Source organism: Mauremys mutica, chromosome 2 (assembly GCF_020497125.1).
Source record: "Mauremys mutica isolate MM-2020 ecotype Southern chromosome 2, ASM2049712v1, whole genome shotgun sequence".
In the NCBI taxonomy this organism is placed as follows: domain Eukaryota; kingdom Metazoa; phylum Chordata; order Testudines; family Geoemydidae; genus Mauremys; species Mauremys mutica.
Window position 1 is genome coordinate 276663271 of NC_059073.1, and position 14206 is coordinate 276677476.

General features: G+C 41.6%; 1 protein-coding gene across 4 annotated transcripts in view; it reads right to left on the reverse strand.

Moving 5' to 3' along the window:
* Positions 1-246: 246 nt before the first annotated feature.
* Positions 247-14206, reverse strand: part of RNF32 (ring finger protein 32) — a 57649-nt gene continuing 43689 nt past the window's right edge. For all 4 annotated transcript variants that reach the window (XM_045003196.1, XM_045003199.1, XM_045003197.1 and 1 more), the window contains 2 exons: positions 1355-1522; positions 247-661 (listed from right to left, as the gene is read on the reverse strand). In XM_045003196.1, coding sequence (XP_044859131.1) covers positions 419-661; positions 1355-1522 — 411 coding nt within the window. In that variant the 3' untranslated portion in view covers positions 247-418. The remainder of the gene's footprint in view (positions 662-1354; positions 1523-14206) is intronic.

Consider the following 14206-nt stretch of genomic DNA (forward strand, 5'->3'; position numbering starts at 1 on the left):
CACTGGAGAGTATGTAGACGGAATCCACTGAATGAAGAAAGGAGTCAAAGGGAAGAGTTCTCAGGGAGAGGGAAAAGAGAAAGGGATCCTGGGATGAGAGGGAGAGGGTAGTAGGTCTTTGAGAGGGAGGAGGTTAAAGGAAGGAGAAGACCAGGGAGGGAAAACAGAACATGAGGAAAGCAAAGGGAGTAGAAGACAGGTAAGAATGTGGAGAGCAAGGAGAAGCAACAAGTCAGAGACATGGTAGCACAATGCCCATTTAACTTTTATTTCTATAATATCAGCATCAGCATCCATAGAGAAGTGTTTTTTCTCACACTGGATCTGACAAGGATCTAATCTCCTGTGAGGTTGTCTATCATTAAACCAATTAGAAATTCGATTATGCAGCTCATTCTGGACTGTTTACATGTTTATATCAACATTCAAGAATTTTCTTTTGATAACAAGAGCGACATAAGGGACAAACAAGTCTTTCTCCCAAGGAAAACTCTTCAAATGCTTGAAGACAAGTCTGATGAAACATATGTGAACAAGAGAGCAGAACAGTCTGGCGTGAATACCGATTATTGCTGTTCTCAGAAAAGACACTTGGAGGATGAGTGATATGACGGAGTGGCATAATGCAAATAGGGCAGTCAAATATCTCTTGCCGAAATGCCTGAGGGGAAAATAAGAAAATAGATTAGTTATTGTAGAGTGATAACTAAACGTTGGAAGCATGCATAGCAGCAATACCCTGTACCACCAGAAGGTTCAAAGTGCATTTTGTAACAATTGGTGATATGTCCTTCAATGTTTAATCTACCGAAACTTGTTCTGTATTTCGTCACGTCAGAATAATTCTGAAATATCTTTAATGTTACTTTCCTTCTTATCGAACACAGGAGGAATTATTTGTAATCATAAACCAAAGAATAGTTCTTGTAGCAAAATGTTTAACTTGTACTATACTGTTTTTTAAAAAAAGTTTGCAGACATTGTTTTAACGTGTAGTACAGGGGTTCTCAAACGGGGGGGGGGGGGTTTGGGACCCCTGGAGGGTTGCGAGGTTATTACATGGGGGATCGCGAGCTGTCTGCCTCCACCCCAAACACCACTTTGCATCCAGCGTATCTAATGGTGTTAAATATATTAAAAAGTGTTTTTAATTTATAAGGAGGGTTGCACTCAGAGGCTTGCTATGTGAAAGGAGTCACGAGTACAAAAGTTTGAGAACTACTGGTGTAGACTGACAAATGATACCAGGGAATTTTTTGGATGGAGGATATGCTGGAAAAAACTTTCCTGCTTTGACAAAGACTATAGTTGCAAAATGAATTGAGATCATCATCCAACTGGCTCCGAAACCAACCTGCATCTGTATTTTCTCCCATTCTGTTTCGCTTATTAACGGGGCAAATTTTTCCTCCAACTGTTGAAGCACATTTCGACTTGCAGCTATAGAAGAATCAATTTCAGAAAAAAACTCATCTATGTTTGTGTCGTAAGAACTCAGTAACCGATCGCTGATCTCCTGAAACTAAAGAACATGGGGAAAAAATAGCCTCCAGTTAGAACAGAATTCTGTTCAACAGCTACCAGCACAGAATTTTCAAAATTATTCATAAGTTGCTAAAAAAATCAAGAAAACACATTCTTTTAAAATAAACTTTATTTATCAAAACAATACTTGATCCTTGGCCAAACAGTGCATGCTACTACTCTGTCCAAACATCATGCATTGTTACTTAGGATGTACAAAGTACAGACACCTTTTTTTTAGTATTAACTGTCCAAAACTGTCCAAAAAGGCTTTAACTCGTACATGAAGACAAGGTTAGTTTGAAAGTACAGTTCTACGCCCGCAAGAACACATTTCATCTTCTTTCTTCATTTTAAAAGGTGACAATCTTTTTTAAAAGTGCATGTACTATGTTTTGTTAACACTATTAAAGGCATCTAACCAAAGTATGTGCATCAAACAGTAGTGCTGAATTATTTTTAGTGCATAATGCTACCCCCAACAGAAGCAGGAGGGATTGTTGGTCATAATGGCATGGATGAGACTGTGCCTAAAGGGGTGGGGTGCAAGAGTGCATGCTTGGCAAGGCAGGAGTGGGGGCTCTTCTTTCCCCCCTCTCCCATTGGCTGGGTTCAAGGGTTCCTTCCTCCCACATCTATTTAAATTCTTCCGGGGCGTTTCAAAGTTGCAGTGCAGGAGATACGTTTTCAGGATGCTGTAGGTCTGACTGATTGCCTGTTTTGGGTTCAGGAAGAAATTTTTCCAGTGGCCAAGGTTTTTTTCCTCTGTCGCAGCATTATGGAGGCACAGTTGGGTTGTACACAGTATGACTTGACAATTTAATATTAAGAAAGATAAGACTGTCTAGCTCATTGCAACTTACAGCTGGTGTTCAGTGTGGGTAAAAAGGGCTGGAGACCTGGGATTTCACTGGTGGACTTTGTATCTAGAGGAGAAGGGGAGACCTGAAGTCTTCAGGGACTGAGGTCCTGCATTGGTAACCTCTATTCCCTGTGGGATGAGACTAAATGTTTCAGAAATGTAGCTGGAGCCCAAGGCAGAATAGGATCTACCTCGAGTTATTAATTACATGGTGGGAGACCTATAACCCTGTGCTGGACCCAGCTAAATGCCTGGGATTTGAGAATGGTGGGTAGATGTACAGCATCTCCCCTTCAGTATTAAATTATCAGAATTGCTGTCTCCCACCCCAATCCATCCCAGGAGTGTGTTGTTCATTTGCCTGAAGATCCTGATAAGACTTATGTGCATTATCCAACATTTGAAGAGATCAACTTTGCGGCCAAAGAATGAACTGAAGTATAATTGACTCTCACTCCATCTCAATCCAGCAGACTGAGGCCTCCGTCTCAAATAAAGTCCCAGAGAGAGTCTATATTTCCTCTCATCTACTGTAATCAACACAGTGCCTGAAAGTTCAGTACAGAACAACACTCATCTTAGAAGTACCACACAGCCTGCATCCTTTGAGATTCCGATTTCGATAGTGATTCTTGAGGATTTGAGAAACATTCCATGGACAGGAATGGGTTGTAGGCCAACTTCTATGGACTCCGTTTCTCTCTCAAGAGAAGAAAATGGGGATTATTCAGTGCATGTGTTCTTTTGTTTGAAGTCCACTATCACAGGAGTCAATTCACTTACAAAGTGACTCAAGATCACCGGCATGGAAGTTTTTCCATGTCAAAAGGGCCTGCATATAAAGTTTTCTCCATCTGTGTTTGACAGTGAAAATATGTTTGTTTCCCATGTTTTTTTTTTCTTTTGTCCTCAGCCAGATTCAGTGCCAGACCCCCATGCATGCAGCAATCTTGTTGCTTCTTTTGTCTCATTGCTTGAGTACCCTATGCCCAGGGAACATGTACTTCCCTGCAAATACTGACTTGAAATTGGATTGCATTTGTAAGATAGGATGTAAATATTAGACCTTCAATGTTAGGCACCCAGCTGAATGACTTGTTATAAAATCCCAATATTAGCTAACATTTCAAGACATGATTTTTAAACTTTGACTGTCATTAGTGTAGTTCAGAATTAGTGGCAGACATAGCCACCATGTCAATTAAACTTCCAAAATTAGTTACCAGGGTGTGTGGATGTTAAAGCCAGGTTTATAATGAAACTCTTAACTATGATCTCTCCATAATCTATTGTTTCTAGCTAAAGTGAATGCTTTGAAACAAAGAAAAACTTTAGAGCCACCCAGAAAAGGAAAATGATGAGAAGCTTTATAAGAGCGGGGATAAGTAATTTCTGTCTTGTGCAGAAGTTTGATTTAATATTTTTAGTTTGTTTTTCCTTTTAAGCAAGAAAAGTGGAAACCTGTTAATTCACCCTGAATGGGAGACCCACTATGGTTGACTGCATTTTGCACTATAGCAAAAAACAAAGGTGATACAACCATAAAATGTGTTTGTTCATTTAATTTGTCAACTGCAGTTTAGGTTTAATTATGATATGAGAACACTAGTATATGAACAATAGCATAATTTTTTAAAATTGTACGATGAGGCCCCTTTAAAGCATCTCCTTGTAAAACTTTCTGAGAAGTGGGGAAGGGTGGGTTGAGAGAGAGTGTGTGTGTTTGTGTGTGAGAGAGAGAGATTGTCTAGTACAGTGCATATTAGTGAAGCTATTCCTGTACTTCCATGGTGTCCTTTCATTAAGAAAAGATCTTTCAAATTCCATCACATGCAAATATGTGCATTGACCTTACTTTTTATTTTTAAATCCAAACTCTTCTTCCCTTCAGTATTTGCATTTTACATGATTTCCATATAGTTCTAAATGACAAAATTGAGACTCTCTTTTGGATGAGATGCACAATATGTATTGGACTAAGGAGCTTTTATTTTAATCCGGTTATGAGTGCGTATACTGCCCTGAGTGTTTTAGTGAGCTAAGTCTCTGAAATTACATTTATTGTAAAAAAAAAAAAAAAAAAAAAAAGTTATTGGAGTCTTAATTTGCCTTACTTGAATTACTGTCAAAGACTAGGTTTTAGAATTTAATTAACTTGTTCTACGTTTTACATAAAACCTGCTTCTGCTCCTAGTAAAGTCAGTGTTAAAGCTCACTGACTTCAGTGACAGCAGGAGTAGGCCTTTCCCCAGCATGATTCATGGTCTCTGTTCAGAAAGAAATCAAGCCAGGATTGATTCTTTAGGACAGTTTTTCTACGGTACACAGGCAGAACTATGCTGCACAGCTTGCATTATGCCTGGCTCTACCCTGGCTTTCAATGACTATCAAATTGGCACGTACCTTAGAAAATTATTTCCAGGAGAAACCTATAGGTGCCCTCAGAAATTATCATAAATTAGAGCAGCCCTGAGGCTGCTTCAACTTTTGCTGGCGGTCAGGCAGGGCCCAGAATACCAGAATATGGTGAGTGCATAGATAATTTAAAGCAGTGATACTCAATAGGTGGCCTGCAGGCCAAATGTGGCCCACCAAAGCTTCCGGTGTGGCCCACAAGTTCACCTTAAAAATGTTTATAATTAAGTTCCCGAACAGTGATGCACTACCTATCATTTGTCTATGATTTCCTTAGTAAATAACTTACTGGCAGTGCTTAATTTGTAATGAAAGAGTTGTGGGGGCAACCCTGGCACAAATTAAGCACTGACAGGGAGGCTGGAGAGCGGCGACTGCTGGCCAGGTGCCAAGCCCAGAAGGTAGCGCTGTCAGCAGCAGCAGGGCAGAAGTAAGGGTGACATGGTATGGTACTGCCACCTTTACTGTCTTCAGAGCTGGGTTGCTGGAGAGCAGCAGCTGCTGGCCAGGAGCCTAGAGGAGCCGGGGATGTGAACTTCCAAGCCTAAAGGTGCTGGGATTCAGCCCCAGCAAGCCCCAGCACAAATTAAGCACTTCTTACTGGATCTTAAGTTCTCACAATCACATCAGCTGCAGTTGAGCTAGGACAATGCCCATTTTTCCATCAGTGATGGAAATGGAGCCCCAAATGCATGTGAATGGGAGTAAGTGTCACCAGGTCAACAGCGAGAACTGAGCTTTTAACCCAAACTGGACAGCAGATTTTCTTTTTATTATGCCACCTCATTTAAACACAAAACCTTTGTGTCTAACGTGCCACACCACTGTATCTGTCTGTAAGGTCGTCAGTATGAAGTGCCACTTTGAATCAAAGCCCAGTAAATTCAATTCAGCCTATCTCCCTGGCAGTGTTGCAAGATGTGACAAAATTGAAAATCCTGACGTCTTCATATCACACTTCAAAAGCAATTTAAGTGATGCTGCCCAGCTATCTCTGTTTGTTAGATTTTATAAAAGTGAAATTTTCAAGGAAGAATTTTTGTGCTTAATACCATTAGAAACCTACACCACAGAAGAGATCATTTTTTAAAAGATAAAAGGCTTTTTTTGAAAAAAATGGGTTAAATCTGTAGAAAGTAAACTTTCTTGTTACAGATGGAGATCCCTCCATGACAGGGAGAGAGAAGGGCTTTGCTTCATATTTGGCAGTGATAAACTTCACTGCATCATTCACGAGATTGTCCTGTGTGGTAAGTTGTCTGGGGACTTGAAAAAAAACCCAGTGGGTATGGTGATGAGATTAGTGAACTACACACGCTCAACTTCTAGCTTGCAACATTGTCTTTTTAAAGCTCTTTCACAAGACATTCCAGCCGAATACAGTGACCAGTTGCAGCACGACGACGTTCGCTGGTTCAGTCGGGGGCAGGTGTTAAAGAAGTTTTGTGTGCTTCAAAAAGAAATAATAGACTTTCTTTCAAAGTACAAGACCACCAAGGCTTGTGAGTTCCTGGAATTTATGAATGATGTCCCCTCTATGTCACAGGTAGCTTATCCGTGCAATATTACTAGTCACTTGAATTTCCTCAACTTGCAGCTCCAAGGCCATGCAAGCAGCATCGGGAATCTGTTTGAAAAAGTGTGTGCCTTTCAGAGGAATTTTGAAATCTTTTGGACAGACTTAACAGGAAAGATGTTGCATGAATTTCTAAAAAATCTGATCAAAAATTTTAAAATGCAATTTGAGAATTTTAAAATTCTAAAGGATTTGCTTTTATTTGTGAACCATTTGTTGCCTTTGCCAATGGACCGTGCCCTTCTGAAGCAAAGAACGTTCTCGATTCAATTGATGAAGGTGCCTTTCAAGCTCCAGAGCTCAGACAACTTGAAGGCAAAATTCAGAGAAGTGGGACTTTGTGATTTTTGGACTAAATATGCTGACCAGTTTCAGAATAGCCAGAATCAAGCTATCTATCTTTTAACGATGTTTGGATCAACGTACATCTGTGAATCTGGGTTTTCTACCATGAACATTCTAAAAAACCAACACTGCAATCACCTGACATATGAGCATCTTCCCCCATGCATGTGCCTTGCCCTGACCTCCTACAAACCACTCTTCACAGAGCTTGCCAGAGATCATTGATGTCACCTCTCCCATTAGAGATTACCACAAATACAGGTAATAATATTGATTCATAAACTTTGTTAAAAGATAGAAACACTAATTCGTTGTAATCAAAGATTTATTTTTTGACAGCTGAAATTTTTTTGTTTGGTTGTTTTTTTTGACAGCCTTCTGCACAAACGACCTGCCTCTTGTTAGAAAACTCTCAAATCGGCCCACAGGTAGATCTAATTGAGCATCACTAGTTTAAAGCCACCTTTGCTTCATCCTCTGTTTCTGTGATGAGCACATGAGCAAAGTGACAGAATATGGAACCTTATAATGCATAACCTCAGTGTCAGTTTCTACTCCTTCTATCTTTCCTTAGCCCACACTATGACTGGAGCATGTGATAAAGGCATGCTGCTGCTGGGGAAGAGCAGACAGTAAAGAGAGCACATACTGCTGCTGTGAGCTAGAGGCAGTGGAGGAGCCCGCTTCTTCCAGAAATCCCAGCAGGGTGCTGCTCAGTGGGTCAAAAGTTTTTTCCACATAGCCCATGTAACTCGAAGTGAGAAGCAGTACATGAGCTTTTCTGACAATGGCTGTGCTGTTTGTTCCTCTTTCCCTCTGTTAGACTCAGCTGTAAGAGGTCTCCTATTCACTCCTCAAAATCACACCTGTGTTCTCCTTGCCCTACACAGCCAAAGGATGTTGGGTCCTCTCATCAGGCCTCCCTGAGCCAAAGACATAGAAGAATCGGAGGAGAATTTTTTTTTTTGCTTATGACTGATCCAGCAAGTTCCCCTGCATGGATGCTACCTGCTTTAAGGTTTCCAATGGATTTTCTGCAGAAGGACCCCAGCCCAAGCCATCACTCAGGAAGTGGAATCAGGGACTGGAAGACGGAAATGTAGCTAACTCTTAAAAATGGGGGTTTCTGCTAAAAGGCCTATAAATATCTAAAGTCTATATAGGAAGGGATAAGCACCCTTTACAGAATATGGAATTAGTAGTGTTAATATACTAGGCATTATGTTCACAGTTACTGATGCTAAATCCTGATCTGTGTCAACGCAAAAGTTATTAGATCATTTTGCTTTTCAAAAATTTGAAACGGATTAATAGGTAAAAGTGCTACTCAGCCTATTGGCTCCTCAGTACATCAAAACAACTTATGTCTGAAAGGATCCTTGAGTAATTAATCTGTATCTTTTTGTGATTTCATTATAGGGTCATTAGGGAAATATTTCAGCTTGAATGGTGTGACAAACTAGGAGTTCTAAATACTTTATATCAATATGCAAAGTGACATCAATCATTTGCAAGGCAACACACCAACTCTAAGATTAAATGAAATGATGCAAACAAAAGCACCTTAGTGAACTCTGTACAGAGAAGCCTTCTTAAGTGATCCATCTTAATGTCAGTAAATTGTTTACTAATGTGTTGACTTAAGACAACCCTCAAAAGGAAAATGAAAAGGCTGGAGTTTACAGCATATCAAGAAATCAGTTGATAAGCTTTTACTGGTTTAATATCCTCCTAGTCTTGCTGCTTGGAGCCACTTCAAGTTAGCAACAGAATGTTTGCCATCACCATGTGATAAAGGAAGTCAAATGACTAAGCAAACTCCAGGACCATTATACTGTTTGGTGAGATTTAAATTAAAATTGTTGGGAGAAATCATGTGGAGGGGGGAAGAGGAAACTAAAGTCAACCACACAGATTTACAAATGACTTACCTAGCTTCCCAAACAATGGTCAGGACTTTTACTTAAACTGGAGACAATGAAATGCATTTGAAAAGATTTAATTGCAGCAATAAAAGATCATACCTCAATTAAATGACTTATGCAAGCAGACTTTATAGATAAGGATCAAAGAAATTCACCACCGAACACACGGCATTCTAGGCAACACTTTGTTTTCTGTACACACTGATGCTAAAAAGTTGCATAGCTTGGTTTCAGTGACCTTTCATATTCCCTTTGATCTAAATTAGTAAGAACTTTAATGGGTTAGTATAATAAGGGCTACTGTATCTCCATCAGACAAATAAAATACACACTTCTTAACAAAGATATTTCAGGCCTACATTCTAATTCTATGGGAATTGTTTAAGACTGCAAAACTAGACCTTTGACCTTTGTGGGCTTGCCAAAGGAAGTAGGTCTATATTTTTATAAAATCTACTTGCTAACCCTCAATCTCTTAATTGTACCACTGTTCAGTTCTGTTACCAGCCGGGGAGTGACATTTGAAGAGCATGACACACGTTTGAGAGGAGAAATGCATTTTAGAAAAGCTTTTTTCCATCTGGAAATGGATTGCTATATTACCCAAGTGTTTTATTAACAAACTGACACTAAACAAAGGTATGAAAGCTGAAAGTGGAGTAAACCAATTCTCATTTGAAAGCCAGAGAAGAGAACTAAGAAAACTGAGTGTGCATCCCTTGATGGTGATTTATATTTTCTAAACACATTCAGACCTGGGCAATCCAAATCAGTGTGTGTTATCCACGTGTGTCTGAACAGAAAGAAGAAAAGTTGCCGCCATACTGTTCAGTTCAGGTTCATGAAGTGCCCTGTGTGGAGAATCATTGCCTAAACCTGTGAGCTAGCCTTGAAAATATTTGTAATTGAAGCTGCCAATTCTGAATCTTTCAACAGCATCATGCTGCTAAACAGCAACAGTGAAATTAGCAGTATAAAGCCCCAGTGTTCAAGTATTACACATTTCCCATTTTGCTTTTTTAAAATGGGTTTGAAATTAAAAAAAGGCTGGATAGAAACTATTTTGCTTAAACATTAATCAGTGTTATGACACACATGCTTCTCGAGAGTGCTACTGCCCTTGTTTCCTGTCATAATTCTGATGCCTTCCTTATTGTGTCAAGTTTCTTTAAGTGGCATTTAAAATAAAAAAGGTGATTCCAAATCACCAGCGAGAACTGATTCAAAAACCAAAGCAGGAAAGAGGGAGAAGAGATGAGGTGCAGCAGGTTGGCCTTTTGTAGTGTCAGGTTTAAGTAGTATCATGATCGTTATACTTGCATCTGGTGTACTGATTTGTATATTGGGGAATGCATAGGAATTGCCATATTGGATCAGACCCAAAGTCCATCTAGTTCAGTATCCAGCCTCTGACAGTAGCCAGTATTGGGTGCTTCAGTATTGGATGCAGTAGGCAGATGTGGAAAAAGCTGCCTTCTCCCCTGCCCCTTCCCTCACATTTAGGGCTCATCCTAGCCTCTAATAATTGGTGTAAGACTCAAAGCTTGAAGTTAGTATTCCTTCCAAAATGTTTATTAATAATGAGGACTGTGGATGTTCTTGGTGTCCTTGTAAAGTATTCAATACTCTTGAATCCCTACACTCTTGGCCTCGACCATAAGTGACCGTGCAAATTTCTTAGGGAAAAATCAATCTGCAAAGAATTAAATAAACTCTAAGCCTCTTAGCAGACACATGAGATGGCATATTTAAAAGTTCAGCACCCTGGGACTTCACCTCCAAAACTGTGGCATTTTGGGGATAGGGACTGTGAGACGCTTATTAGAAAGGAGACAAGTTAATATTCTGGGGTATAGAAAATCTATCGAGGTATTTACATGGCTCCCCCTCACCTAGTATCTGAAGAGGACAGTCTCTATCTACCAAACCTTCCATTTCTCCCAAACTAAATTTAAATGAGACCTTAAGGTCTCTTTAGAAAGTATAGCTAGTTCTCTTTAGTTCCGTCCTGCAGGTTTTGTAACAGTTACAAAGGCCTGCAGTAAATATTAAATTGTCAGATTTTTAAGGCTGAGAAGTATTTTTGTTGCAGTAGGACCCAAAAGCTCCAACCATGACTGATGCTCCACTATGCTAAAGGCTGTACAAAACACACAGGAAGATGTAGTCCCTGCCCCAAAGAGCTTACACACTAATGAGATGCAACAAGTAAGTATAACAAACTGTGCTAGGGAAAAGAAGACACAGCAACAGTCAAACCTGGACTGCACACACACTTCTACCCATTTAGCTAAAAGTGTGGGCTTTTAAATCAGTTTAGTTAAACTGGTACAACAGGATGTGGATGTTGGTTTAAATCTGACATATCGATTTAGTTTGCACCAGATATGAGTGTCTACACAGGGGGTTGCACCAGTTTGACTACATTGGTTTCTGTGTGTAGTTAAGATGCCGGGGGTTGGAGTGGGGAAGGGAGCATGAGGCAGGTTGAGGTCCTTGTTACTCAGAGGTGCTTGGCAGCTTATAGGGGATTGTGGCTTCATGGGAGGTGGGTTTGGTGGCTGTTGGGGAGGTGTCAGATGGGTATTTATCATTGACTAATCTGGAGAGTTGGGCTGAGCTGCCTGTCGCTTGCGACAAGGGAAGAGGGAAACTGGGAAGGGCTGAAAGTGGAAACTCCCCAGGCTCTTTTTAGCTGGCTACTTCCAATGAGCCAGATTCACTCCAGTGTCCTAGCATTGCCCTATACAGTATCTGGAGTTCTTAGAGATGTGTCCCCTATGGGAGCTCCCCTAGAGGTGCACACACACCCCATGTTACTTCAATCAGAAATTTTTGGCAGCAGTCTTCACTCAGTCTGCACATGTACCTATCCTTATGCTCTGAACGGAGGGTATATAGGATTGCAATGGATAAACTGTCCTTAATTAACTTCTTTACCACAAAGTCCCACAGAGACAACACTCCAAAGCAGGAGGCAAGGAGGGTGGGTAGTGGAGCACCCATAGGAACCCACATCTTGAAAACTCCAATTACTGTACAGGATAAGTAACTTCTCTTTCTTCAATGGGTGTCCCTATGGGTGCTTCACTTGAGTTGACTTCCTAGCAGTGCCTTCTGAAGGAGGTGAGAGCTTGGCAACTCGATCTAGAACTGTTTGCAGAACCAAAGACAGCATCTGCCTGAGAAGTGTTAAGTAGGGCATAGTATCTGGAGAAAGTGTAGACTGAAGCCCATGTAGCAACTCTGCCTAGTTCCACATCTTTTAGCAGAGCAATGGATGTGGACTGAGACCTAATCAAATGTGTTATGGTAAGTTAGCAGCTTTACAGAAGGAGACGATGCAGGTGGAAACCCATTTAGAATGTCTCTGGGTTACACTGGTGTTCTTTTAGCTCTATCTGCAAGAGATACAAATACTGTCATAGAAGCTTAGAAGGATCTGGTCTGTACAAATAGTATGCCAGTGCCCTCCTAACATCTAAGGTATGGAAGGCGGAAAAAGGTTTGATAACGCTTTGATAAATCTAGAAATTGCAGGGTGAGTAAATGCCAAGAAACCTTCCACAGCTGAGATCATAGAATATCAGGGTTGGAAGGGACCTCAGGAGGTCATCTAGTCCAACCCCCTGCTCAAAGCAGGACCAATCCCCAACTAAATCATCCCAGCCAGGGCTTTGTCAAGTCTGACCTTAAAAACCTCTAAGGAAGGAGATTCCACCACCTCCCTAGGTAACCCATTCCAGTGCTTCACCACCTTCCTAGTGAAAAAGTTTTTCCTAATATCCAACCTAAACCTCCCCCATTGCAACTTGAGACCATTACTCCTTGTTCTGTCATCTGCTACCACTCAAAACAGTCTAGATCCATCTTCTCTGGAATCCCCAGAGATAGCTGCCAGATCAACTTTAATGCAGCTTAATGAAAGACCTCCTTCAAGGTGAAAAGGTATTCTAAAACTTTCAAAATGGGAGAATCAGCAGGACATAGGTGTCAGTGAGTACAGCAGTGCTCAAATATTTTTCGTTTCTGATGGTAAGTTTTTCTGTGGACTCCATTCTACTGTTAAGCAGGACCTCCTGAATCTCCCTAGAACAGGAGAGCTGTGTCTCTGACAGCCATCCAGCTATCAGGCTTTGAGTCATAAAGTTTTAAGGTTGGGGTTAAGAACACTCCTAAAGTCCTGCGAGAGAACGTTCAGGGGAGGGGTCAATGGTAGGCTTGATGACCAGCCAAGAAAAGAGCTGGAAAATGTAAGGGAATCGGACAATTTGGTGCAATCAAGATGACTGTAGCTCAGTCTTGTTTGGCTTTTGTTCAGGACCATGAGGATTAGCGGCACTGGAAAAAAGGCATATAGAAGATTCTTTGACCACAAGAGGAGAAAGGCATCTCACAAGGAATGATGGCCCAGACCTCCCCTCGAGCAGAAGTTCACACAGCTCCAGCTAACAATGATGGTGAAGAGATCTATCACTGGAAATTCCCAGGTGAGTAATCTGTCTGAGTGTGGATTTGTTGACTTCTAACTTGCAATCCGGACTGAAATGTCTGCAGAGGACATTGGTTATGATGTTTTGAAAGCCAGGCAGATAGACTGCTGAGAGAAGGACGTGGCAAGCTATGCACCAATTCCATATAATCATGGCATTTGAACAGAGGGAGGGAAATCTTGCCCCCCTCCACAATAAATTTATACTGTACATCCTGGTCCTGTTGTCTATCATTATGTGAATCAGTGGTCCCCAATGCGGTGCCTGCGGGTGCCATGGCACCCGACGGGGCATTTATGTGTGGCCGCCTACTGACAAAGGAGTGCTGAGAAGCGCGACCGCGGACAAGCAGTCGCCAAGAAGCAGCGACGTCAAGAAGCATCGCCGCCGAAATGCCACTGCTTCTCGGCGGCGACGCTTTTTGATGACGCTGCTTCTCGGCAGCATTTCGGCGGCTGCTTGTCCAGCGGCCGTGCTCCTCGGCGGCATTTCGGCACCTGGTTGTCCAGCGCCCGCCACCCTGAAAGGTTGGGGACCACTGATGTGAATGGATTGACCTTCTATCTTGGGAAAGAAGTGCTGGCAGGCATACCGTATGTCCCTAAATTCTGGGTTACTGACATGAAGGGTGGACTTTTGGGCAGTGCACCCACCCTGTGCAGTATGATCCTGTAGGTGAGCTCCCCATCCAAGGATAGATGCATCAGAAACTACTGTAAAGGTGGGAGAGGGATGGTTGAAAGGAACCCCTGAACACACCGTGTCCACATTCTTCCACCAGTCGAGGGAGACTGACCTGTGACAAGGGACAGAGAGCAACTTGTTCAGACTGTTCCTGTCAGGAGTACAGACTCACCTGGCCCAAGTTTGGAAGGAGTGCAGGTGCAAACGGGCATGTAAGATGATGAAGGTTCAACACTGTCATATGCCCAAGAAGCTGGAGGCAAGATCTCACTGTGACCTAAAGACTCAGTTGAAATTGTGCAGGGAGTTGTCAAGTTGAGGACTCTCCCTTGGTAGACAGACTCTGGATGTTGTAGCATTGAGAATGGCTCCTATGAACTCT